This window comes from Chelonia mydas, chromosome 4 (assembly GCF_015237465.2).
Source record: "Chelonia mydas isolate rCheMyd1 chromosome 4, rCheMyd1.pri.v2, whole genome shotgun sequence".
Classification (NCBI taxonomy): domain Eukaryota; kingdom Metazoa; phylum Chordata; order Testudines; family Cheloniidae; genus Chelonia; species Chelonia mydas.
In genome coordinates, this window is record NC_057852.1 from 29,313,449 (window position 1) to 29,338,419 (window position 24,971).

The 24,971-nt window shown below is 40.8% G+C and overlaps 1 protein-coding gene across 2 annotated transcripts in view; it reads right to left on the reverse strand.

Annotated features, from left to right (window-relative positions):
- Positions 1-24,971, reverse strand: part of PPP3CA (protein phosphatase 3 catalytic subunit alpha) — a 325,188-nt gene that overhangs the window by 21,394 nt on the left and 278,823 nt on the right. For both annotated transcript variants that reach the window (XM_027825437.3, XM_027825438.3), the window contains exons 8-10: positions 24,570-24,664; positions 10,268-10,393; positions 7,383-7,457 (exon numbers count right to left, since the gene is read on the reverse strand). In XM_027825437.3, the coding sequence (XP_027681238.1) occupies positions 7,383-7,457; positions 10,268-10,393; positions 24,570-24,664 (296 nt within the window). The remainder of the gene's footprint in view (positions 1-7,382; positions 7,458-10,267; positions 10,394-24,569; positions 24,665-24,971) is intronic.

Consider the following 24,971-nt stretch of genomic DNA (forward strand, 5'->3'; position numbering starts at 1 on the left):
CCAAATACTGCAAATTTTCAAAAATGTAGGCATGGGATCCACACACAAAATATCATTCATAATTGGTGCATATAATTTCACAGCCATCAGTAAATACATGTGCAAATAAGTAGTTATGCACCCAACCAAATCCATGTATTCAGTTACCACAATTTGTATGCTCAAGTTGTGGTAACTGAATACATGGTAACTGTATGAACAAGCACAGGTGTGCTTTTATGTACAGCTCCTGAGACCCATCATCAATCATGAAAATGTTGCCTTTTACTGTTTTGGGACATCTATTAAAATGTTATTCATTGTTTTTGAGTATTTTTAATAAAACAGAGTAACCATTTGAACTGTCCTGAAATCACAAGTCTGTATCTTAAAATGTAAAATGAAGATGAATGTTTTAGAACTGTCTTTCCAATAAAAGATTACCTTTTGTACTGTTAAGTGTTAATGAATCATTCTAAACAATAAGGAAGTGTGGGTTAAAAGTCATCACCATGAAACAAGGATGACCTAATATTAGAAATAGTTAAATGGAAGATTTAAATGACAATTTAACAGCAGTCAATTTCTCTTCTTCAGGAATTAAAGGGGTTTATTTCTACCTGAACTACTATGTAATCTCAGTTTTATTCAACTAGAACTGAATTATCAAGACAGACAGTTTTTATTCCTTTTTTTCTTTAAGAAACAGCCTCCACCTACTCTCTGTTTGTCTTTAGACCTCTAATCACCTGAGAGTTTCCCTTTTCTTTTGGGTTACAAACCTACACTACTTGATTTTACAAGTACATTTATTTCTTCAATCACTGTTTAAAATTCAATTTACAGAACAACTACTTTTCAGAACTAGAAAAAACAGCAAGAAATAATCTTATCTGTAAATATAAAAATAAGTATAAAATGTACTTAAACATACCAGATAATAGGCTCAAAGTAAAATAAAGTCACTTTGATAGCACACACATAATATAGTGTTAAAAATATTAACTCTGAGAAGTTTCTGACTTAATCGCACCTTCTAATGAATGTTAAGGCAAGCAAATAGTTTTAAAATGTACCTTTTTCTGTTTGCAAATTGTCTACAAGTAATTTATGTTTTTGAATATTTATTTACTATTCAAAATTATTTCCCAGATACCTTCTGTGAATAACTCTTGTGTCTATAGCTTATTCAAGAGCAGTTTTAAGTATATGATTGTAACTTAAGATTGTTTTGTTAATTTTGATTGGACACGTAGGTCACATGGTACTATTTCTACTCCCTGATTAGAAAAACAACTCTTAGAATCAAGTTTCTGGTGTAAATACATCGGTTTATGAGTTCCAACTTCACCCCTGTAAAAAGGGACACACCAAAATCTGTATGTTACTTCAGCTGGACTTAAGCATGGATTTAAGTTGGAATTAAATGGTTCATAGACTGCAAGTTAGCCAGCTGCAGAAGTGAATTTCATCCTTTACATACATTCTCTAATATCACTTAAAATTTACTTGTTCTTTAGAAATTCCTGCCAGAAAATTAATTTGCTCGAGTATTTGCATAAAGGGGGACAGGAACACAGCTAAAGTTAAAATCTGGGTTTTTTTTATTCAAACAAACATTTTGGATATTATTTTGTAAGTAGCTATTGCTCCTGTGAACAGCAATCTGCACAGGTAGCTTGTTTGACACCTATGATATTTTACTTTGCCTGCATATGTGATTTATACCTTCAGACTTAGAAGCAGTGCAAGGAAATATCAGTATAGTCTCTTAAAATATTCTGAGTGCAGGACTAAATGGATGGATAATGTTACTGAGTGAAAAAAAACCAGTTAAGTCCCTCTTGATGTTATAGAAAATCCCAATAACTTAAAAACTGTATTTAGCACTAGGAAAATAATACAAAAATTAATTAAATGTAAGCCCTTCTAACTAATTTAATACCTTTCTTCTGTGCATAAATAGGATCTTCTTATGAAATTCCAGGGGGAGGGGGAAGAAACAGATCAGTGAAGTTTGGAGAATGAAAAAAAATAATAAAGAACATTTGACAACATCAATGGAAAAGCAATATTTATGTAAAGTCTGAAAAACAGAAAAGAAACAAATTAGGTAGGGAACAGCCAAAACGAAAGAAGCAGAACTTAATGATGAGAAGAAAAGAAATACTGTTCAGCTTAATCTGAACTTAATGTTAGTAAATTGTGCAGTAAACTAAAATGCAGCTAGACAATCAGAAACTAATCCTAAATTTTGAACCTGCCACCCATACATGCAATAGTCACTTTTTAAATCCTCCTATAATGCATCCGCTGATTTGATATTCTCATCAGGTTGAATAGGCTGGAGATGCCACTTCTGCGAAAGCCACATAAACCATCTTATGTATATCATGCTGAGATGTCTCTTCTCCCCAAGTACTGAGAGGAGATATGTCCAGTCTATATCAGAAATACATGCACACCCCAAAAGCTAAAAGCAGTTCAGGGAGTATTAAAATATGAGTCACCAACTGCCCTGTTTCTGAAATTTCAGGGTGAAAGCAAAGGTGATATCCCCCTTGTGAGCCTTCGGCTTTGATCAGCATGGGAGATGTGCCTGTGCTATCTCCACCAAAGTCAATGATGCATGCTGCATTTATGCATTTCCCAGTCTGGTCAGACCGGAGGATTTCGCACTAAGCAATTTATAGTAATCAAATAGAAGCAAATATTATGGATGCAAATATTTTAAATAAAAAACAGCTCATTTTTAATGCAATTTAGTTGCAGCCATCAGGTCCAGGCACATCATTTCCACTGGAGCACTCATTTGTCACATAGGTTAGGAACTGCTCTCTACACACCACTGCTAAATAGTCCCGGAGGGATAGCATCAATATTCTCAGGAAGAGGTGTGAAAATCTCAGTATTCCTCCAGTGAGTATTCTTCCAAAAATGAAAACAAATACATAAAATTCTCCTTCCCCACTCACCCAAGGAGAATATTATGCAATATCTATTTCTTTCTCGCTTGGTTTTATGGAAAAAAATGGTCCTTTGTTACAATTAAGGGACTGATTGACTTGTGACGCTGAGACTACTATATATGCAGGTGGTAATACACACTGTCTTACCAACAATAGGTTTAGCTGTGATATAAGACGGTGGCTTCTGCTAAAGGTAATTCAGTCTCCTTATCAGCTCACTTCTGAGTCTGCCCCCCAATAATGATCACTGTGTTGATCAGTGTCCAGTGGGAATGTTTAATAGATTACTGTCCATAGTAGAATGGAAGTTTGATCACCAAAATGCATTTCACTTAATAACTCACTTTAGTCTTGAAGCACACTGCTTTATTCACCAAGCCCCACGGCTCCCAAATGATGACTAAATGCAGCACTTAAAATTATGACTGCTGCTTTTTCAGTGGCAGGGCTTTAAACCTGAGCTACAACATTGAAGGTGCTTTGTGACATGAAAATTAAGCCAGGTAATTAAAAAACCTCTTTGTGTCAGATCATGTGCGTGCAGCACACAAAGCAAGCAGTACGTTTGTGTCAAGTTGTCTATTATATTATTGCATCACTTTAATTAGTAGCTCATAAGGTTTTTAATTATTTCAATCAAATGTGTTAGGCCAGAAATGCTGCTAATTAAAATACATCCAGGGTACTCTGGATGTATGCTGGTTAGGCAGAAGTACTCCTGTTGCTAGGTGATATGTATGATGTGCAAACCATACAACACACTAGTTAGCATTCACTGAAGACATTCTTTGATGTAACAGGTTACATACCAACGACCATGACAAGCAGGAAAGAAGAAAAAAAAAAAGGATGGCAAGGGAAAATGATCCAAGTTTGCTATATTATATTATAAACTTTTTTGTCTCTTTAAAGCAGATAAAATTAAAAAGCCAATGCAACAAGCCAATGAAACACAAGCACTTTGGAAGGGCATTAAAAAGGTTATTTAGACCCTCCCCCCCACACCATTAACAGACACTGCCTACAGTGAATGAGGATCAGGACTGGATAAATATCTCCTTTAAGCAAATGAAATATACTGCGTGCTATCTCACATCAACATCCTCTGATGGCAGACTTGAACATGCATGACCCAGATCACTGTTGCTGATTCACAAGAACAGCATGCAGTCAAGTTGGGTGGATTTGGTGCTTTAATTTTGGAAGGGGCTGGTGATGTGGGAGGGGTAGAAGGTAAGAAAGAAGAACTATTGGATGCTGAGAGCTCAAATATTACGAGAGATCATTCTCCTTCCTCCTGCTCAGTGCTTTTCTGTCATTTTGGCTCTCAATGTAGATAATGAAAGTCAACGAGGAAATGCAAAGAAAAACGCTGCATAGCCTCTGTGGCTCTCGCTTCAATTATGTGGGTACCAGGGACAGCGCTTGTAGAGATCAAATGGAGAGGAACAAAATTAGCATGAAGCTCTGGAAATATGGCAGTAGTAGGCTCTGGAAACTACAGATGGTGCAAAAGAATTCTGAAGTAGTCATGTTAAAGAAAACTATTCCGTACATCAAAATGCATGTGTTATTTTAATGAGTTAGGCATTCTTTTCCAAGGCACAATTCTTTTAGGAGGCTGAACAGCAAATGAAGGAAGGAAGAAACAGAGAATATTCAGACACATTTTAAGGGAACGAATGCAAAGACTCTACAAAAGTATAGTCACAAGGGGCTAAAATAATCATCAGCTAACACCAAGGAGACAAATGAAAGGAAAATACCCCCCATATTGCCTTCGAGGCAAGGGTACAGCCTTTCCTAGGGATGGAACTCAAGATATTTCAGACTTAAAGACAGGTCACAATACAGTAGAAATCATTCAGAATGCATTGTGAAATCATTCATAAATAAATAAACAAACAACAACAATAAACAAACCCCACACAAATGCACACATAAGCCCTGATCCTGCAAGCCGCTCCACACCGGCAAACTCCCAATACCTACGAAAAGCTCCAGCGCTGTCACTGGGGCTAAGCACAGGCATATGGGTGTACCCAAGCGGAGTAGCTTGCAGGATCAGAGCCATAGTTTGCATTTTACAACTTTGAATGGATAACAATTTCAATCAGACATTAGCTAATCTGTGTTTTAGTCTCATCTATACCTTCATCCTGTGAATTTATTGGTATGACATAGTGTTTGATAGGGACAGAATTATTCTAATATTTCTGGGGCTCAGAGGGACTATGGCAATAGAAAGAAAGAAAAATCCTTAGTAGATTTAGACAATAACTTAAAAACCTATAGAAGTGGGAAGTATTTAATTGCTCCCATTTGGAAACTTACTATGAATGCAGAAAACAATTTTGCGCACACATCAGCAAGCCAAAAGACTTACAGCTTGCTTTCCCTGCTTAGACATTGATGCTGCTGTGAAATAGCTTAAAACGGGAAAGGTGGCAGGATATACCTCTCTGCAAAACAGATGCCTCACATTCCCACTCAAACACCAAGTAATGTCAAAGAAACAGTGAACATAGAGCATTTTTACTTCTACAGTGAATTCATTTTATAAGCATGGTAGAATTTCAGGTCACAAAAGTACTTGCACTGCAAGGCCTATGAAATCTCTCCCCTGTACTTGTGGCCATCATCTTGGTATCTTTCTGTTAAGAAGTAACTTTTGCATAGACACTTTTAAACATTTAGGCTGAAATTTTCAAAAGCTCTCAGCGCTGGTCTAACTCTGGTCTCATTAAAGTCAGTTGGACCATTGACTTGACAGAAGCAGAGTTAGGCCAATGCTAAGTGTTTTTGAAAATCCCACCCTGAAAGGTTTTGTCGTTGGTGCTGAAGTCAATGGGACTTAGATATATGCTTATATGCTTTCCTGAACTGGAACCTAAAAGAACACGGCTCTCCCACTATTATATTCATATTTGGTATTTCTGTAGGTCTTCATACATTATCACACACTGTTTTAACTGCAAAATAGCTGATTACTTACATTTCACAAGCGAAAGATATCAAGTAAAATAGTCAAACAGGTGTTTCTTCTCTGCACGGATTACCAGTTTACATTGAAGCACTCTCCCTGCTTGATTCTCAAGGAAAACTATTAAAGTACCAACTGTGTAGCTGTTCCACCAGTGGAATTTCTATTGGCTTCAATGGCAAAACAACTTTCAGAAAAGAGAGGAAATAAACTAATTCTTTTCCCCTTCCTTTGTGTTTGTGAATTGTAGAAGTCAATGGCATATTCTCGTCATGTAAGAAAATCAGAAGCTTTTTAAAAGATGCCTTTTTAACTGAGAACTGTTAAATTCATAAAATGTTTGTCTCAGCCTAATTTATTGATAAACTTTTCACCTCCCCCCTCTCTTTTTGCTCTTCTCCACAATCCTATTACCAAATTCCTTTCAGTTTATGTTCTGGGATATATTTTTCATACTTTGCGTTCTGATTTTCTCTCTTTCCCTCAAGTTTTAATGTTTCCCTCTCTTTCTCTTTAGTGCCTAAGTGTTTTTGGTTTTTTTTTAAGAGATCAAGGAACCATGGAGCACTAGTTTGAAGATAAAAAGAAGTACAGTACAGGTTTGCTCAGTTGACAAGGACTGCTCTAGGGGATTATAAATATAATGTGAACATTCACTTTCCATGCACTAGTTCTAACAGGAAACACTGGATAATAGAATAAGTTAATTTACTTCCATGGGACCAAATCCCAAAGGCACTGAGCGCCTTTTACAATGTAGTCAATGGGATCTGAGGTCACTCATCATCATATAGTATCAATTCTATGGAGCACTAATGGAGATTTTTCTCTTTTCTGTGCAGAAAGAATGGGTCAGCAACATGTCCCTTTTATATCTGTGTTTGCAATTAACAACCTTCCTAAGCCAGGGATTGTGTTCAAATTGTTTTCTAATGTTTCAAGGATCCAAAGTAGAGTTTTCTGCAGTCGTGGGTATCATTCTTCCAAATCCGCAGTATCTAGCATTCCAGAAGCAGCAGAAAGTCACTCGGGGCTATATATGCGATTGATTCTCAGTAAAACTCCCCATTGGAAACATTGGGTAGCTCTGCTTAAAAATCAGTAGCACTACCTGGCCCCTTATATTCAGCAAAACTTGTTTTTCATGAAGGGAGTCAAATTATTATTTTCTTTCTTTAAAACGAGGACAAGTAAAATGATTTTTTTTTCTTTTGGCTTGGGTGGGAAGTGGGCAAAGGGGAGAGTTTAATAAATTCTCTCCAAACCATGCATTATGCAAATCTATTGACATCTAGCACAAACTGTTGTTTTCAGCAGCATGACAGAACTTAAATGAGATCCAGAAAACCAGGACGCTAATGTTAGTAACTGAGACTTACAAATAATTTCAAAGCAAACAAACAAACAAACAAACAAACAAACAATCTCAGTGGAGGGCAGAAAGCTCTTACCATCAAAACCATCTTCCTCTGACCCTAATTCATCATCTGAACAGATGTTCAGCACATTTACCAGCATCTCTGTCACTAGAGAAGAAAAACAAATGAGAAACATGAATGGTGAGTTTTCCTCATCAGTCTGAGAGCAGGCTGTAGCGTAGTAGTGTTAATGAACGTAAGCAAAACAAATAGCACCTCATCCAATTTTTAAACCGTTTGCACCTTATATTATATTAGTAGTAATATAAACTTGGGTCCAAAGATCCCATGTGGTTAATAAGGGGTTGTTGATATGGTCTCCTGGTAAAAGCTGGTCAAATTTAAAGGCACCCTGAAACAATAAGACTCTTATATTAAAAAAAAAACAAAAAAACATGCTCTCTCTGAGTCACTAGCAGCAACCTAGATTACAACAAAACAAAATAAATTTTAAAATCCTGCTTTACTTTTCCCTGGTCATGGAGTTTTAGTTTTGTCTTTTCACTCAGGTTGGACAATGAAACTAGACTGGTCTGTTTTACTCTTCTTCTCATGCACTGGGTAAAATGCTGTAGTTTTGGGTTCCCAGACCTGGAGGTTTTATAAACAACTCAGATATCCATACTGAATAAATAATAAAATAGATCATGAAAATGTTCCTGTTCATTTTAATGTTTTGTAATATTTATTTTATTTTAACAAAACCTAACTGTCTATGGCTAATGTAAATTGACAGTATCTTTAAGGTCAGGACTTACTGTAGATATTTCATTATTGCTGAAAGAGCAATATTTTTAATTTCTTTATTTTGTAACTTGCACTCCAAGCTGTCTACCTCAAGCTGTTCCTAAACCACTCTTAGCCCGTTTCAGACCCGGTGGCAGTGAAAGACTGACCAGAGAGTGTACAGTGTAAAAACAGCCAAAACTCATCCCCGGAGATGGGATTTAGAATTCTAGAAAAGACAGACTTATTACATAAAAATGTCAAATCATTACCAGATAAACAAATGAAAAACTCCACTACATCTACATGTATTAAGCATCGTTAAAAGTTACCAGATATGTTTGGACTTGCACTAGCTATAAAGGTTGGAGATTTAATTTCAAAATAGGTAGTTACAAATAATTCTCTTCTGTGATAGCCACAGTGGTTTGACACATTAAAAGGGTGAACAGAATTCTGTTGTTCATAAATTAATCAGACATTTTTCTTTTTCACTTAACACTTCCACATTGACAAGGACTGGTGTAACTAACATTGTGTAATATATACAGCTTCCTACCTTGGTTGGCCTTATAGGGGAAAATAATCTACTAAAGAAAACAAAAAACAAACAAACAAAAAACATGTAGAGCACAAAAACATATGTTCAACAGCTTTATTTTGCTAGATTCGTCTAATACCCATTTTGGATTTTCAGTCAAAGTACCAGAAGTATTACTGAGGACTTGAACATGGAGTGGGACATGGAAAATAGGGGAGAGAAAACAGGAAAAAAAGGAGAAATCCTGTGATCAAATGCTCAGTGTGGATCTTTACTACATATTCTGCACTCCTGCCTCAAATAGTTTCTTACAGTCTGTAGGAGTTTTATGGGGAAACCATGTGCAGAATATGCAACAAAAGTTGAACACGTGACCCAGAAAGCATGATTTGCCTGAAAAATGGGACTGGCCACATTTATGGCTTAACAAAATGAATTCATTTTACTGTCTTTTAAAAAGCTTTAAAGACACATCAGCAAGGACTACAGAACTTCCTCTATCAGTGGAAACATGCATGGAGACAACAAATGCCTTGCTGGCACACCCTACAGCATCAATGAAGACTGTCCTCAGTATTGCCTGTCTTGTTCACACTGGCCTGGGGCATCCCACTATTGGCTTTACCTCAACCACTCTTTCAAAGAGCCACTGTTTAGAGTATAAATGAGTAACTGAAAACTGAGCTGATCATGACTGTAAGTAAAGCCACAGCGGGCTGCATTTTCAGTAGCCTATTAAGATAAAACTGTACTACTCCACGCAGGTTGTAAGAGTTCATTTTAACTTTCTGGCAGTAACTGCTGTTGCAGCTAGGCATTCTATCATATTGCAAGGATCAAAGCAAGTTTCATAGCTCTCTAGTTTTAAGTCAGATGAACTGCTGGGTTTTAAATACTCTGTCATCATATATGAGCTTCATGTTTTGGACCCAAGTGGTCTCGCCTCCAGTTGTATACTTGCCAGCCACAGCTTAAAGTGGTCACAAAACCCCTGTATCATTGTCCAACAATGACATTTCTGTAATATGGTAAGGCACAAAACTAATGACCCTTTCAGGGCTGGGACAGCTTAGTGAGATGTCATATATTTCAGGGGGTTCCCCTGCCCCCAGAAAACCAAGTGAAAGAGAAGAGCACAGTGGGTACCAATGTGTCATGATCTGAATTTACTGATCAAGGGAGAAATGTATGACTGCATCAGCAGGTTAGAGGCCAGCTGATGAAGTATATATAACAGTGACACAACTGGTGTGGTCTTCTCTAACCAGCAAATGGCAGTATCACAATGCCCAAAGAGTTCAGCAAATACATTGAAGAGAATCCATGACTTTTATCTCCAACTGAAATGCAAGCCTATTTCAATAGCATTCTGATCATGGCACAGCTGTTATTACTGTGCTCTGAAAAAAAAGGAAAAATCTTCAGAGATGCAGAACGTGGGAATGGTCAAGGCTGCACTCCCTGAAGTGTTGCTTCAGATGTAGCCTCATCACGACACCCTCAAAAGGCCTCTCTCTTAAATCCACCTCCACACTATTTACAGCCACGCAGCCCAGCCTGCTGAACCTGTTAATGGTAGGGGTGCTTGGGTAACTCTAACCCTCAATCCCTATTCATGTTTTAGCTTCCACGAGCACCGCAAGTTACCAACCTTTCTCTCCAACAAATGGCAAGGACCAGGTAAACACATCCATGAAATTAGGAAGCCAATATGGGTGAGGGGAACAGTTGAACTGTCTGATATTCATAACATTGTTCTCATACTTCAATACTGCAGCTAAGAGGAAGGAAAGAAAAAGAAACATTAACAGCATGTGTGACAATCCCCATCAGAGGTCAAAAATAGTGATAGCACTTAAGTTCTATAAATGTGCTACAGTATATAAAACAAAAGACACCATTATAGAGATTTCTGAAATATAAAAGCTAAATGTTTCTGTGCTTGTGGAGGGAAAGTTATCTTTGAAATGGCCAATATAAAATAACTTAGTTATTATTAGCATAACACAATGACACACAAGCCCTGAACAATTAAGTTTAGAGGGGAGCCCCGATGAAATATTTATTCAATATGGGACTAAGATACTACGTATTATTGGAATGACCATTCATCACAATGGTGACGCTGCGACACGTCCATTCTGATGGTGTATTTATATACATTTTTTTAAATAAGGGCCACTTAAAATTGAATTTATAAAGAAAAGAGGAACAGGGTGTCTTTAAAAGACAACTAAAAGACCTTTTAGATAAACTTTACTTGTATATTATGTGCTAGCATTTAAGCATAGTTCTGAACGTAATCCTGCTTATGATGCTTACTGCTTGTGGTTAAAGTGGTTAAGACCACGTCACTTCAGTCTGTTCTGCTAACAGTAATCCACTTTCGTGGTATATTCAGTGGCATCAGTGCAATGTCAGCAAACAATTATTAATCCGGTGACACTATATTGTACACTGGTAATTGTGTGGGAAATAAAACTACCTTTATATGAATTAATTTCAATTTGCCTGAAAACCAGCGAAGTCTTTAGTGGCGAACTTTGTTCATAGTGGGCAACTTTGTTCCAATAGCCAGTGTTAACTTCGGGTAGGTCTACATTTAGGGTGCCATGTAGATTACAGGCACTGAATGCTATACAGCTAGCATGAGTATAAATAGAGAGATGGTGAGGCACTGCTTAGGCAAGTGGAGTACAGACACGACAGAATCCTAGTGTATGTCTCCTATATGGCCCTTTACATGTCCGAGCAATGCCTCCCATGTGCACACTGCTATTTTTAGCAGTGTAGTTTCCCTCTGCTGGAGTCTTTCCCCACTGCAGTGAAAGCTTCTGTCTGAGGGGAAAGGCTCTGGCAGGGGAGAGGCAGCAGGAGGAGACTCCAGCAGCTCCCCACTGCCAGAGCCTTTCCTCACTGCCTCCCCACTGCCAGAGTGTTTCACTGCCATATGTAGCTATACGCTGCAGTGGGGATGCAGCGTGTCTTTCGCTGGGGCATGTAGCTACACAGACCCTACATGCTACCACAAGTGTGGACAAGGCCTTAAAGTATGTCACCGCAGCAGCTGGGAACAAGCCGCCCAGCATGGGTAGACAAACTCATACTAGTAGGGCTTGAGTCAGCATGCTAAAAGTAGCAGTGTGGATGTTGTGGCTTGGTCTGAAGCTTGGAATCTCAAGCCTAGTGGGATCAGGTGAGCTTGAGAGCCTGAGCCACAACAGCCACATTGCTGTTTCTAGCATGCTAGTTCGAGCCCCTCTAGTACCTGTCTATCCAGGTTAGGAGGTGTGTTTCTAGTTGCAATGTAGACATACCGCTAAAGTCAATATTGGCACAATATTTGATGACTATTATATTTCAATGATGTTTATAATTTACATTTGTCAAAATACAGTATGCAAGTCAGAAATAATTCCCCCCTGCTCCCCATTCCCTTTCCCACACCTGGTCTGTATAAAGCAGATAAGGTATTGCTGCTTTAATACATTCTATCTTAAATCCACATTGTAAACAAGGGACTATGTGACCTTCAGATGTATTAAAAAGAACCCTTCTCTCTCAATCCCTCCATTTTGTGCCAACCATCATGGTACATGGGTGGCCCAGGACATTCCGGAGCCTAATCTCTCAGGGTATAGAAGGCGGCTGACATAATTTATGTAATCTCCTTGCCCAACCAAACAATTTTCGTTCAACAAATCATGTTTGACTCTTGGGCATTCCATAGTTACACAGTTGGCTACTCTGCTTTCCAGTAAAATGAGGTGGCTAAGCACTGCTTGTCTGACTTCAACAGAAATGGGACAGCTAATGGCAGTCCTTTCAATAAGCATTCTTCATATTTTGCCTGAGGTCACCAAAAGGAGATGAAGAGCCATTCTCTTCATATGTGGAATAGCATGTATTTCATTACTGGCTGCGCAGCAAGAATGAATCAATGCTGCTTTTGAAGCCAAATGAAAAAGGCGTATTTAATTATTTGAAGATAAATTTAATATTCTAATGCTCACAAATATTCATTTTACTGAGTTTAGCTGGTTTCCCTCCCCTACTTTTCTTTTTTCCATTCATTAAGAAAATGTTTAAAAATTGAAAAAGTTAAAGAAATAATTTTTACAAGTAACTTTGTGAAGAGGTCTCTAGAAATGCCTCTGATTCATTGACAGGCCAGTATGAGAAACATCCGCCAAAATATGAATGCTTTTTAGTATTCTTTTAAAAAAGTGAAGGAAATTAATAATTGATTTTGAGATCATCTAAATGCTACTCTCACTTACACCACATTAATAATGTATCTATTTGAACTGCACATCCCTATGAATTAAATTTAAAATAACAATTGACACTTCATTTGAAACTTTTCCTCCTGGTTAAAGGCAGTGGTGAGCTGGAGCCGGTTCCCACTGGTTCACTAGAACGGGTTGTTAAATTTAGAAGCCTTTTTAGAACTGGTTGTTCTGCGAGGGACAACCGGTTCTAAAAGGGCTTCTAAATTTAACCGGCCAAAAGTGGTGCCTTAGGCGCCGATTCCATGGGTGCTCCAGCCCTGGAGCACCCAAGGGGAAAATTTGGTGGGTGCAGAGCACCCACCAGCAGCTCCCCTCCCCGCCCCACCCCTGGCCCGGCCCCAGCCCCAGCCCCAGCTCACCTCTGCTCTGCCTGCTCCCCTGAACGCGCTGCCCCGCTCTGCTTTTCCGCCCCCAACCCCAGACTTCCCACGAATCAGCTGTTCGCGCGGGAAGCTGGGGCAGGCTGAGAAGCAGGCCGTGGCTTCCCGCTCAGGCCCAGGGAGGCGGAGGAGATGAGCTGGGGCGGGGGGGGGGGGGGGAGGGGGGCGAGGAGGGCCGCCTGCGCCGCAGCAGATAACCCGGGGGGGGGGGAGGGGGCGCAGGGGAACAGCTCCCAGCCCCAGCTCACCTCCGCCGCCCTCGGCCTGAGCGGGAAGCTGCCGCCTGCTTCTCAGCCCTCCCCCCTTCCCGCCGAACAGCTGATTCGCGGGAAGCCGGGGGGCGGAGAATCACAGCGGGGCAGTGCGTTCAGGAGAGGAGGAGGAGCGGAAGTGAGCTGGGGCTGGGCGCAGGGCGGGGAGCTGCTGGTGGGTGCTCCAGCCCCGGAGCACCCAGGGAGTCGGCGCCTAAGGTGCCACTTTTGATGTGATCAGTGGGGAAGCGGCTGCTCCCCCTGCTCCCCCCAGCTACGCTCCCCTACCCCTGAGAGCCAGAGGGACCTGCCGGATGCTTCCTGGGAGCTGCCCTAGGTAAGCACCTCTGGGACTCCCCACCTTGCCTCCTGGCAGGTGCCTCTGGCTCTTAGGAGTGGGGTGGGCACCCACTACGGTGGCCCACGAGACCCCCCTGCCCGGTTCTGGGGACAGTCAGGGGACAGGGGAAGGGGGTGGATGGGGCTGGGGGGGGGGGCGCATCAAGGAACGCGGGGGGGGGGGAGGTTGGATGGGGCAGGAGTCCCGAGGGGCGGGGGTGGGAAACAACCCCCTCATGGGGTGTGGAGGGAACCTGTTGTTAAGGTTTTGGCAGCTCATCACTAGTTAAAGGGTAGTGAAGTTACCTATAAATCACCTGAACAGCAAACGAGAAACATACTGTATAACAGATACATTTCAAATAAAGTAGAAAAATTCCCGGAGGTAACATTATACAGTATTTACAAAAGAATAAAATACTTTCAAAGTGCCACACGGACTTTTCTGAATTCAAAGTTTCACAGTGCCACACGGACTTTTCTGAATTTGTATTTTAAACGCGGAAGAGAAAATAATTAGTTTTTTGTGTTAAGCAACCAAGCAATATGACTTATAATGTAATCACAATAAGAGCTGGTTTATTCATATAACTCAGACTACAGTTTACAAGATGGTAGTCTGCAGTGCTTTAGGGAGGAGCAAAATTGCAGCTGCGTCAAGAATACCACACTTCCTGGGAACATTACCAGTTTACCTGACCTTTTTAACCCTAAAGGGTTTCCTCCCCGCCCCCCGGCAATGGGTATTTTGTTTCTTGAAATGAGATATTTAGCCTCTTTCCCTATAGCTCTAATGGTACTTCCCTAATTGAAAGGAGAACTACTGAACCAACGGAGAAGTTCTCACCTTACCTGATCACTCTCGTTACAGTGTGTATGGTAACACCCATTGTTTCATGTTCTCTGTGTATATAAATCTCCCCACTGTATTTTCCACCGAATGCATCCAATGAAGTGAGCTGTAGCTCACGAAAGCTTACGCTCAAATAAATTTGTTAGTCTCTAAGGTGCCACAAGTCCTCCTTTTCTTTTTGCGGATACAGACTAACATGGCTGCTACTCTGAAATTTGTAATTTCAGCGTATCAGGACTCGGTGCCAAAATCTTAGTTGCTGCAGGTGACCCAACTGTCCTGGAAGAACATCTATCTTTGGAAGTTTTCATGAGCACTAGTTTGCAGGGTATCTGATCACTGGGGTATAAAAAAAAAAAAAAAGGGAGCCACAGGATGCATTACTTCAATTAGAAAACAATCAAGGCAAAATAGAAAATTGAATCTCTTGAACATCAGCGATGTCACTAAGTGGAAATCACACTGGTCCAAAGTTCTGGCACCTGATACATTCACTCCTGGATCATGACCGACAAAAGCACTATTATATCAAGAAGCCAGTTGCAGTTTTAAGATCTATTATAATCAACCAGAGCAAGAAACTTATGGTTTTATTAATAGCCATATGAATTCTAATATGATTTTAGCAATCACTATCCTAAGGAACAAGGAGATATAGGAACCAATATTTTATATCTTATATAATCTAACCATGTGGAATTGCAAATTGTGTAATATTGATTACTAACATTATTAATTTGTGAGACATCAGCTGCTAATAAAGTAAAATATATTACATGTACCCTCCTCAATCTTTAATTCTGTTTTATGAAGACAGAATTTGTAGCCACCTGCAGGATTTTTTTCAATAAATTATTTTTGGACTTTTTTGTCAAATGGATAAGAAAAACACGATCAGTAATAAGTATAGGTTTATGGGATAAAATCCTAACCCCACTGAAATTAATGGAAAACTTTTCAGTGACTTCAATGGGGGCAGGATTACCAAGAGTTATTCTTCATGGGTGAAATCAGACTTGAGTATTTTTTTTTTTGAAAGACCAACAATTACTGGATGAAAGGAATTATATCTTGATTTTAGTATAGAATTTGATACAATCTCTCACAAAATTAATTCGTATTGATTTGAACATATTAACATTGCCAGTGTGGGCTGATGACTGGCAGCTCAGTAAGCAAACAGCAAAGATAAAACAGCAATGATTTGGATTAAGGAGAGGTATCTAGTGCAGACATGATTTTTGGTGGTTTGTCTAGGGTGTAATTGACGGCAATGTCTAGTAAAATGCTGCAAGAACTGGTGTAATGTACTTGGGCAGTAAACATCTCCATTTATGATATGGAAGAGGGGGTCAACAATACTAATGGGACTGGATTTGTGGATCCTGAACTGGGAGGAACTCTGACCACCAGTGAGGGGAAAGAAATGTAGAGAAGTTGTAAAGGGCAAAGCAAACAAAATGAGAGTTAACTTGAAAAAACGCAGCTCCAGAAAAGAACAACAAAAGTCATTGGATAACCTGAGGTATTGATTTATGAGGAAAGACTCAAAGAGCTGAACTCTTAAAATGGGAGTTAAGGTTGCAAGTACAGTAAATTTATTGTAACACACATTACAGGGATGTAGCAATTATTCCAAAATCAAGAGTTATAAATCCAAGAAATGCAGGGTTAAGGTTACCCTTACATTCACACATATTAAGGTATAGAAGTGCAGAGTTAGGACACCCAGATAACCTTAACTCTGCCCATTAGCAACATCATGCAATAACCAAATAGATAAGATTCAGACATTTTAGAGTTTGTGGCCCCAGATTAGATTTAAATGATTTTTAAATATATATTAGATTTTCTCTTTTTTCCTTCATTGAGTTACTCTTACAAAATGGTCACTGCTTCCTAGTATTTCCTAAGAGAGTGAAGCCAGCATCCTATGGCCTCAGTGCCCTTTAGAATAATAGGAGACTGGTGGTGAAATTGAGACAGTCATCTAATTGGGGGCAATCTATAACTTTGGTCCCACTGAGAACAATCAGGGATGGCAACCACTTTGAAATAAGGCATTTCTCAGTGGAAATCTCTGTAGTGGAGCATGATTCTTCAGCTCCCATGAACGAGAATCTTTCAGTTATGAATAATAATGAGAATATGACCATTAATTGTAAATGAAGTCTTCAGATGTATCCTATGCACAGAATTTCAGTGAGTTTTGCTATAAAGGACATCTGAAGCATCTGTGTAATTCGAACACTAAGATCATTCAGGAAAAAAGCAGTCTGACATTGGGTGCTAAATTTCTTAAAGGAAACATTTTAAAATTAATTTTTACAAACTATTCCATCAGCCTGCTTGTAAATTATCAGAAAATTCATTCTGTGCTGAGAGAATAAGTTCTATAATTTCGGGGAGGATATACTGCATTCTACATACAAAGCAAAGCATTGGAATCCCTGCTTTAAGTGCAAAGCTCACTCTCAACTTTAACAATGGAACCATGACTTGTGCTCCCACATAATATAACAGGTTGGCTACCAAGTGACTACATTTCATTCATGAGGTGACAGGCTGGGAAAAGGGGTTGGTAAAAATACCGAAGGGGTGGAAATAGTAACAAAGGGAAAGGAAATATTTAATGTGGTACACAGGGTTATGACTAGAGTAACAGGATGAATTGTAGAAAGGAAAAATTTAGGTTGAACATACCAGAAAAACCTTCCCTAAAAGTAAGTTCTATTTAAATCGTAGATTAATTTCTCCCAAAGAAATAGCCGAATTCCCAGTTCTTGGGACTTGGATCAGTAGATGAAAGAAGTCACTTGTAGTGAACATTCCTACATTGGCAATGATACCCTAATAATTGTTTTATCATCTTTGTTACTATGACAACAAATGGCCTTTTATATAAGTACAGTCAGGAATGCTAGAGAAAACTGATAGGTTTGATAAGATAAAATAAACATGATAAACAAATCAGATTATTACATTATTCCTCTGTTCCTTATGGTACTATTTCCCAAGTATCTCTATTTTGAGATATGCTACCGGGCAATTTTCCAAGGTGAAATTAATTTTTGTTATTGTCTTTCTATATCCCTTTCGATTACTTATCTTACTCAGCTGGTGACCACAACACCTCCCTTTTTGCTGTCTTCTGCAAATTTCATAAACACGCTATTTACCCCTTTTTCTAGGACATTAATGAATGTCTCACAAATAATCAATGTAGAGGCTGTTTTCTTGCTTTTTATAGTACTGTAGATCCCCTTGCATAATCTGTTGTTTCTCTCTCCTGGTCTGATTTTTTGTCTTAGCAAACACACTGTGGACTTTAAAGGGTATCGGAAGAGGTATCCTGTTATTCTTGTCAAAATGTTCCAACTCCCCAGTGAATATATGAGTGTTAAAAGACGTAACCTTTAAAACAAAAAACAAACAAACAAAAAAATCCTCCAAGATGAGCATTTGCCCTCAGACAGCTAGTTAAATTGTTCATTCAGCCAAAAAACCTCCATTTTTAAAAGTGACAGTCTGACACTAAAATACACACTCACTGACAATAATAAACAGAAGTGATTGACTCCTACTGAGTACTGTACAATTTCCCACTTCTGTATCCATTGTCCCAGCAAAAATAGCACTACTGTACATCCTGATGTCTTAAACAAATGTAAAAAACAAAAGTGAAAAATACTGCGATAAGTTAAAATACTTACATACTGTACATGGGCTACTGATCAACGAATACTGTATTCTTTAGCTGCCGTATACTGTTGCCATAGGGAATTTCAATATTGTTCAAAAATAGGCATGACTCTTCATAAAAGTTGTTATATAGTACAGCAGCACTGTTAAGTGCCTCACTTGATAAAATCTTAGCTTGCCTTCTGTGTGTGGCCTCGGGAAAAACAGATCGTGATGGGCTCATTACGATTCACAGACACAGCTGTATTCACCCATACAACCTGCACGGAACTTTTGTTTCAATATACCTTGTCCTCAAGGCCTCATAAAACCATCGTATTTAAAATACCACTATCAAGTCAAAGTTTATTTTCTTGCATGATGGGTCCTCTGGACCCTGAGGAGTGGGCTGACTGGCCAAGGCTTCCGGTACCCTTGTTTCAGAGGCAGCCGACTGGGAAGCTGCAGACTGTGCACCCTGTGCCTGGTGGTATGCCCACGGGGTCCAGAATGACCACTGGGTGGGCCCCTGCCCATGTGGCGGCCATGGTCCTGCCCCCATATCAGGGCAGTTACAGTCTGACTGGCGGTGGTCCCGATCCGAAGGCCGCGACCCCGTCTCTGAACCCGAGGAATGAGACTGGGACCACGAGGGCCAGGGTGGTGCCGAGTGGATCTGTGCCGACGAGAAGGAGAGCAGTGCTGCGAGGCTGGGGAGAGATGCCGGGACCTGGATCAGTTCCGGGACCTAGATCGGTACTTGGCTGGGAGCTGCGCCAAGACGGTGAATGGTGCCAGAACCAGCGTCAGGTCCGGGACCTGCTCCACGAAGGCGAGTGGAGCAGTGCTGCGATCGGGAGCACTGATGTGATCCGGAAAGGTGCTGTGAGTACGACCGGCGCTGCGATGGGGAGCAGTGCCAGGACTCTGAGCAGTACCAGGATCTCAAACTGTGCTGAGGCTTGCCCAACGGGGCTGACGGTGCCGACGGATGGATCAGTGCCAGCTTGCCTCAAGACAGTGCTGTCTGCTGAGCTACCGCAGGTTTGGTGTGGAGTGGATGAGGTCCCTCGCAGCCGCAAACGTGTCCAGGGTGGACAGTAGCTGAACTTCCACCACGCTGAGGGACCGGGAGTCCAACCGCACCGGACTCAAAGGCTCCCCCAGTGGGGCTGAAGTCAACGGTGCTGCGTCCGTGACCTTCGCTCCTGGGCGCTCCTCCGCAGGACGCACCACAGAGGTCGGCTCCAGGGGCCCGGGTCTCTGCTTAGGAGAGCCACCCTTCTCCGGCTTCCGGTGTCACTTTGGTGCCGGGTCGATGATGCCGGCTTTGGGGCCGGGGAGTGGCGGTGCCGCAGGTCTTGGCCAGAGTCCACTGCCGCCGCCGCGACTCTGTGCACTGAAGAACTCAATGCTGGGTCCTCCTGTGCCGAAGGAGGCTGGGGACTAAGTGCTGCCTCCATAAGGAGCTGCTTCAGGCAAAAATCCCGCTCCTCCTCAATCCGAAGACAAATCCCTGGCAGATCCTGTACTTCTCGACTTGGTGAGCCTCCCCCAGATGTTTCAGAAAAGAGTCATGGGGGTCGCCCATTGGCATGGGCTTGGAGCAGGATTTGCAGGGCTTAAATCCTGAGGATTTGGGCATGAAAGCCCCGAAGACAGCCAGCTAGGGTGGAGGGTAACCCCCCCCCCACAACCCAATTGCCACTAACTACAACAAAACAAAGAAACTACCATCAAAAATCAGAACTACTATCTAAATGAAGCTAGGGACATGTGGAGAACTTGCTGAGCAAGATGCCACAGTTCCATCACGGGCGGTAAGAAGGAACTGAGGGGATGTCGGGTCGGCAGGGTCATATGTTGAGCGTCATGGAGGCGCCACTCCAGGGGGCTCCACAGCCGACCTGACGGATACTGCTAGGGGAAAAACTTTCCGATGGCTGTGCATGCAGTGCATGCACACCTAACTGAAATCGATACGAGCAATCACTTGAAGAACACCACCGTATACTAGAGACAGCATGCACCTCGCAATCTTAATTCTGCCCCAGTACGAATGCAAACCTTCCAACCTACCCTTTCTCAATACCACAGCGCCCCATCACATTCACTCATTAGAAAGATAAAAATATATCTGATCATTACTTCCAGTTTGCTGGCCAATCTCTTTAGTTTCCTCAGAATCTTACTGTATTCATCTACAAGTGGCAAACAACAAACCACACATACGCCCACACCTGGATATAAAACAGTAAGTCAAAACTATGTGCAAATTTCTGACTTTATTACAGTAAAAGCTGTTATCTGGCACTTTACCAACTAGAAAGCTCTATAAACTGGCATTTCTGATCTACATTGGGTTTATAGTCCAGTTGGCGTGGGGCCGGCAGGCTCCCTACCTGGCTCCGCATGGCTCCCTATAAACGGTAATATGTCCCTCCTGCTCCTAGGTGGAGGAATGGCCACAGGGTGCTCAGTGTGCTGCCCCCACCCCGAGCGCTGGCTCCACGGCTCCCATTGGCCGGGAACCGCGGCCAGTGGGAGCCGTGGGGGCAGCGCCTGCGGGCGGAGGCAAGGCGCAGAGCTGCCTAACCACGCCTCCGCCTAGGAGCAGCAGAGACATGTCGCTGCTTGTGGGAAACCGCCCTAAGTGAGCGCTGCCCAGATCCAGCACCCCAAAACCTCTCCCGCGCCCCGACTCCCTGCCCGAGCATCCTCCCACATGCAAACTCCCTCCCAGAGCCATGCCCCACACCCCCTCCTGTTCTCCAAACCCCAGCCCTGATCCCCCTCCTGCACCCAAACTCCCTCCCTCTTAGTTAACCAGAATTTTTGACTTACTGGCACCCCCCATTCCCCCAACATGCCGGATAACAAATCTTTTACTGTAGTTTGTAATGTGTAAGCCAGAGGTGCCTGAAAAACATCATGCGATTCAAAATCTGAAGTTTTAAGGGCAATTTCTAACTCATTACAGCTCAGAAGCAAATCAGAATTTTCTGAAGCTCCTCAAACAAATCGATTCTCTTTACTTAGAGATTACGTGCTGTAAATCTGGGCAAAGACTAGGCTTGTAATTGAGAAAGTGTCCTCAGTCAACATGATCTGCTCTCAGAGAAAAATGGCATATGCCTCCTCGGGTCCCAATCTCCTCTGATGTGGACCAGACATTCCCTCATGCAGTCTTGGTACACGCAGTTTCTGTCCCTTGAGCGGACATGCTGGTAAGTCACTCATTGCAGTTCTGCAGGAAGCCTTTAGTAAGTCTTCTCTCACCTCTGATGAAATTGATCAGTCAGAATCACTATATTATTAAAGGATGGATCTGCTGCAAATCGAGCTACAATTTACAAAGAATATCCCAAACCATAAAATTCAGAATCATGACATTTTCTTTCCCTGGTCTGAGCCAGCAGCAGATTGCAGTCAAGACTGAGGTGCACAAGCAATGCAGTGTGAAAAAGTTTCTATAGCACACTTGGAATGCCTTAACCAGTCATCTCAATCTCAGGAAAAAGGGTTTTTTTCCCTTGCAAGAAATTCTGACAAAAATTCATTAGAAGGATATTTAGGGTCAGCCTTAAATTCACTAAAAGCAACACATTAAAGAGGGTGATTCTCTGTCATATTGGAGCAGATCTTAATCCGTTGTTAATTTGACATTAGCTCACTTGGCCCAAATAGGGAGAGGAACTGAGCACCTGAATGTCAGCAGCAGTTGTAGATAATCAGAATTTGCAGCAGTAGTTGTTTATCAGAAAGGGTAATCTTATCTAATATATGGTCTGTCATACCTAGGAATCATGGAACAAATAAGATGACTCACTTCTGAGACTGATATGATAGAGGGGCATTCCTCTGTTCATCCCCTGACATTTGGGGATTTAAAATTCAGATGCTAAGTTCTATTTTTATCATTGTTCTTGTGTGTCAAATGCTTGCCATAGTGACAAAAGCCTATACTGCCAACCCCCATATTCCTAATGCAAACACTTTAAGAAACACAATTACAGGCAAATCTGAAATGCTGGTCCAACCTACTTTACTACTATGGACCTGCTAAGGGCAACTACTGGTATACGCTCAATCAGAAATCTCTCCCCCACAAATAACACTTTTCTTTCCCCTGCACTGTTGATGCTGCAAAACTGCCTTACGCTGTCTTTCCTACTTCCCACCCCCCTCAGACGTTCTTGTTAAACCCTGGATTTGTGCTGGAAATGGCCCACCTTGATTATCATACACAAGGTAAGGAGAGTGGTCACTTTAGATAAGCTATTACCAGCAGGAGAGTGAGTTTGTGTGTGTGTGGGGGGGGGGTGAGAAAACCTGGATTTGTGCTGGAAATGGCCCACCTTGATTATCATACACATTGTAAGAAGAGTGGTCACTTTAGATAAGCTATTACCAGCAGGAGAGTGAGTTTGTGTTGTGTGTGTGTTGGGGGGTGGGGGGGATGAGACAACCTGGATTTGTGCTGGAAATGGCCCAACTTGATTATCATACACATTGTAAGGAGAGTGATCACTTTAGATAAGCTATTACCAGCAGGAGAGTGGGGTGGGAGGAGGTATTTTTTCATGCTTTGTGTGTATATAATAAGATCTTCTACACTTTCCACGGTATGCATCTGATGAAGTGAGCTGTAGCTCACGAAAGCTTATGCTCAAATAAATTGGTTAGTCTCTAAGGTGCCACAAGTACTCCTTTTCTTTTTGCGAATACAGACTAACACGGCTGTTACTCTGAAACCTGTCTTTACTGCACTTGCAATTCCTAAGTCTCTTGTGCTCATCTATGTTGCTAGGACTCAAAATATATTTGCTTAAGCACAGTTCCTACATGCTTTACTTTCTGCATAGATAGATACTGGTAGCAAGGCTTTGATGTTGCTGGTATTGTACCTTTAATAATTTTTTTGCACGTTAACATGCATTTGTATTATGCCAAAATATGCTAAATCTAGCTTCTAGCAGTGAACCAATTTCTTCCCTCACAAAGACTAAAGCATTTGCATAATAGCTTTTTAAAGTGGTTAGAAGTTTTATACAATAACCTATTAAAATCATGCTAGTTCTGAAGTCTCTTTTTTCTTTTGCACATTTTATACCAAATACTTTCTTTGTCTGTGGGCAAAGACTGAAAATCCCATCTGTCCCCTTAGGAAAGCTAAACACCTTCTAATGGGTTTAATAGGTTGGGACCATGGAAATGGTAGTTTATAATGAAACTATCCTCATTAACATGGTAAGGAAAAAGTAGTTATGGAGGTCTTTATAGTCCCCATATTTTCTTTCACCTACCAAAGCATACTAGTTTTATTCCAACTGGAGTAGCAGAAAGTGAAGCTATCCTGCTGTGTATATTGGATTTAGCAGTAGGAGTTACTGGAATGCTCTGATTTAGAACAGATTTTTTTTCTGCAACTCATTAGTGAAACTTACAGTCACTGTAAGCGCTGTAGTGACTGTTCTAGTAACTTAATGTAAGCTGCATCCACTTGATTTAGGTTGTCTTGAGTCTTCACAGAGTGGCTAGTATATTATTTAAGCAGCAGACTTTGTTTATTTATGTATATTTCCCTCTCTTTGCACTACACGTAAAAATGATTAACAAAACAAAACATGAAATAGGATGCTCAGATACTATGGGCTCTATAAGAACCTAGATTATATTATGACAGAGTTTGCCATATTACTCCCATTAATCTTACAAAGTAACAAAGGGCCAGACGGCCTATTCTAAAAAGTAGCAGAGGGCTTCGAAAATCTCAACCATAAGATTTTACAAAGTGCTTCCTTCGGTTTTTAGAATTGTTGGCAATTTAATTCTCCAAAGTTTTACTTAACAACCAACACTCAAAATCCAAATGTATCCAAGGATATACAAGACAGAAACATAAAAGTATGTAGCTATCTGAATGTATATATATATATATGTATATAATGTGTGTGTGTGTATGTATTATATATATACACACACCTGATTGGTATTCATCTCATTAAATTTACATGGTGCAACGAAGTAAACAAGCATGAACTAATAAAAGGACAAAGTCAACGCAAAGAATCAAAAATGGGAAACTGCATAAAACGTTTGAGTAAAGAGATAATGCTACTACTGTGCATCAACAGAAGGAAGAGAGCTCTCTTACCTTTGTTATTGTACACATCTAGATAATTTGGTGCTGAAAAAATTGTAATTAGTGAAGGGAAGCCTGTTGTTTGGCTTTTCCTGTACATACGATACCTAAAGGAAATGACAGGTTATATTATTAATAGTATTATTAATCATTTGTACAGTGCTCTAAGCGTACAACATGTCACTGACTTATCTCAGGCCAAGAAAAGCAACAGGTCACTCCCAATGGTTTTACCATGTGAAGTTACAAATAACAACAGAAATAAATTATCTTTAAAGCAATGCATGAAGGATTTGCTATAAGATTTAGAACTTGCCTACAGTTGGGATTACCGTGATTTCAAGCAGAGGTAAACTCAAATGGCGCAAATTGTGACTTTCCATGTTGTTTGTACCAGTGCAGCTACACTGGTTG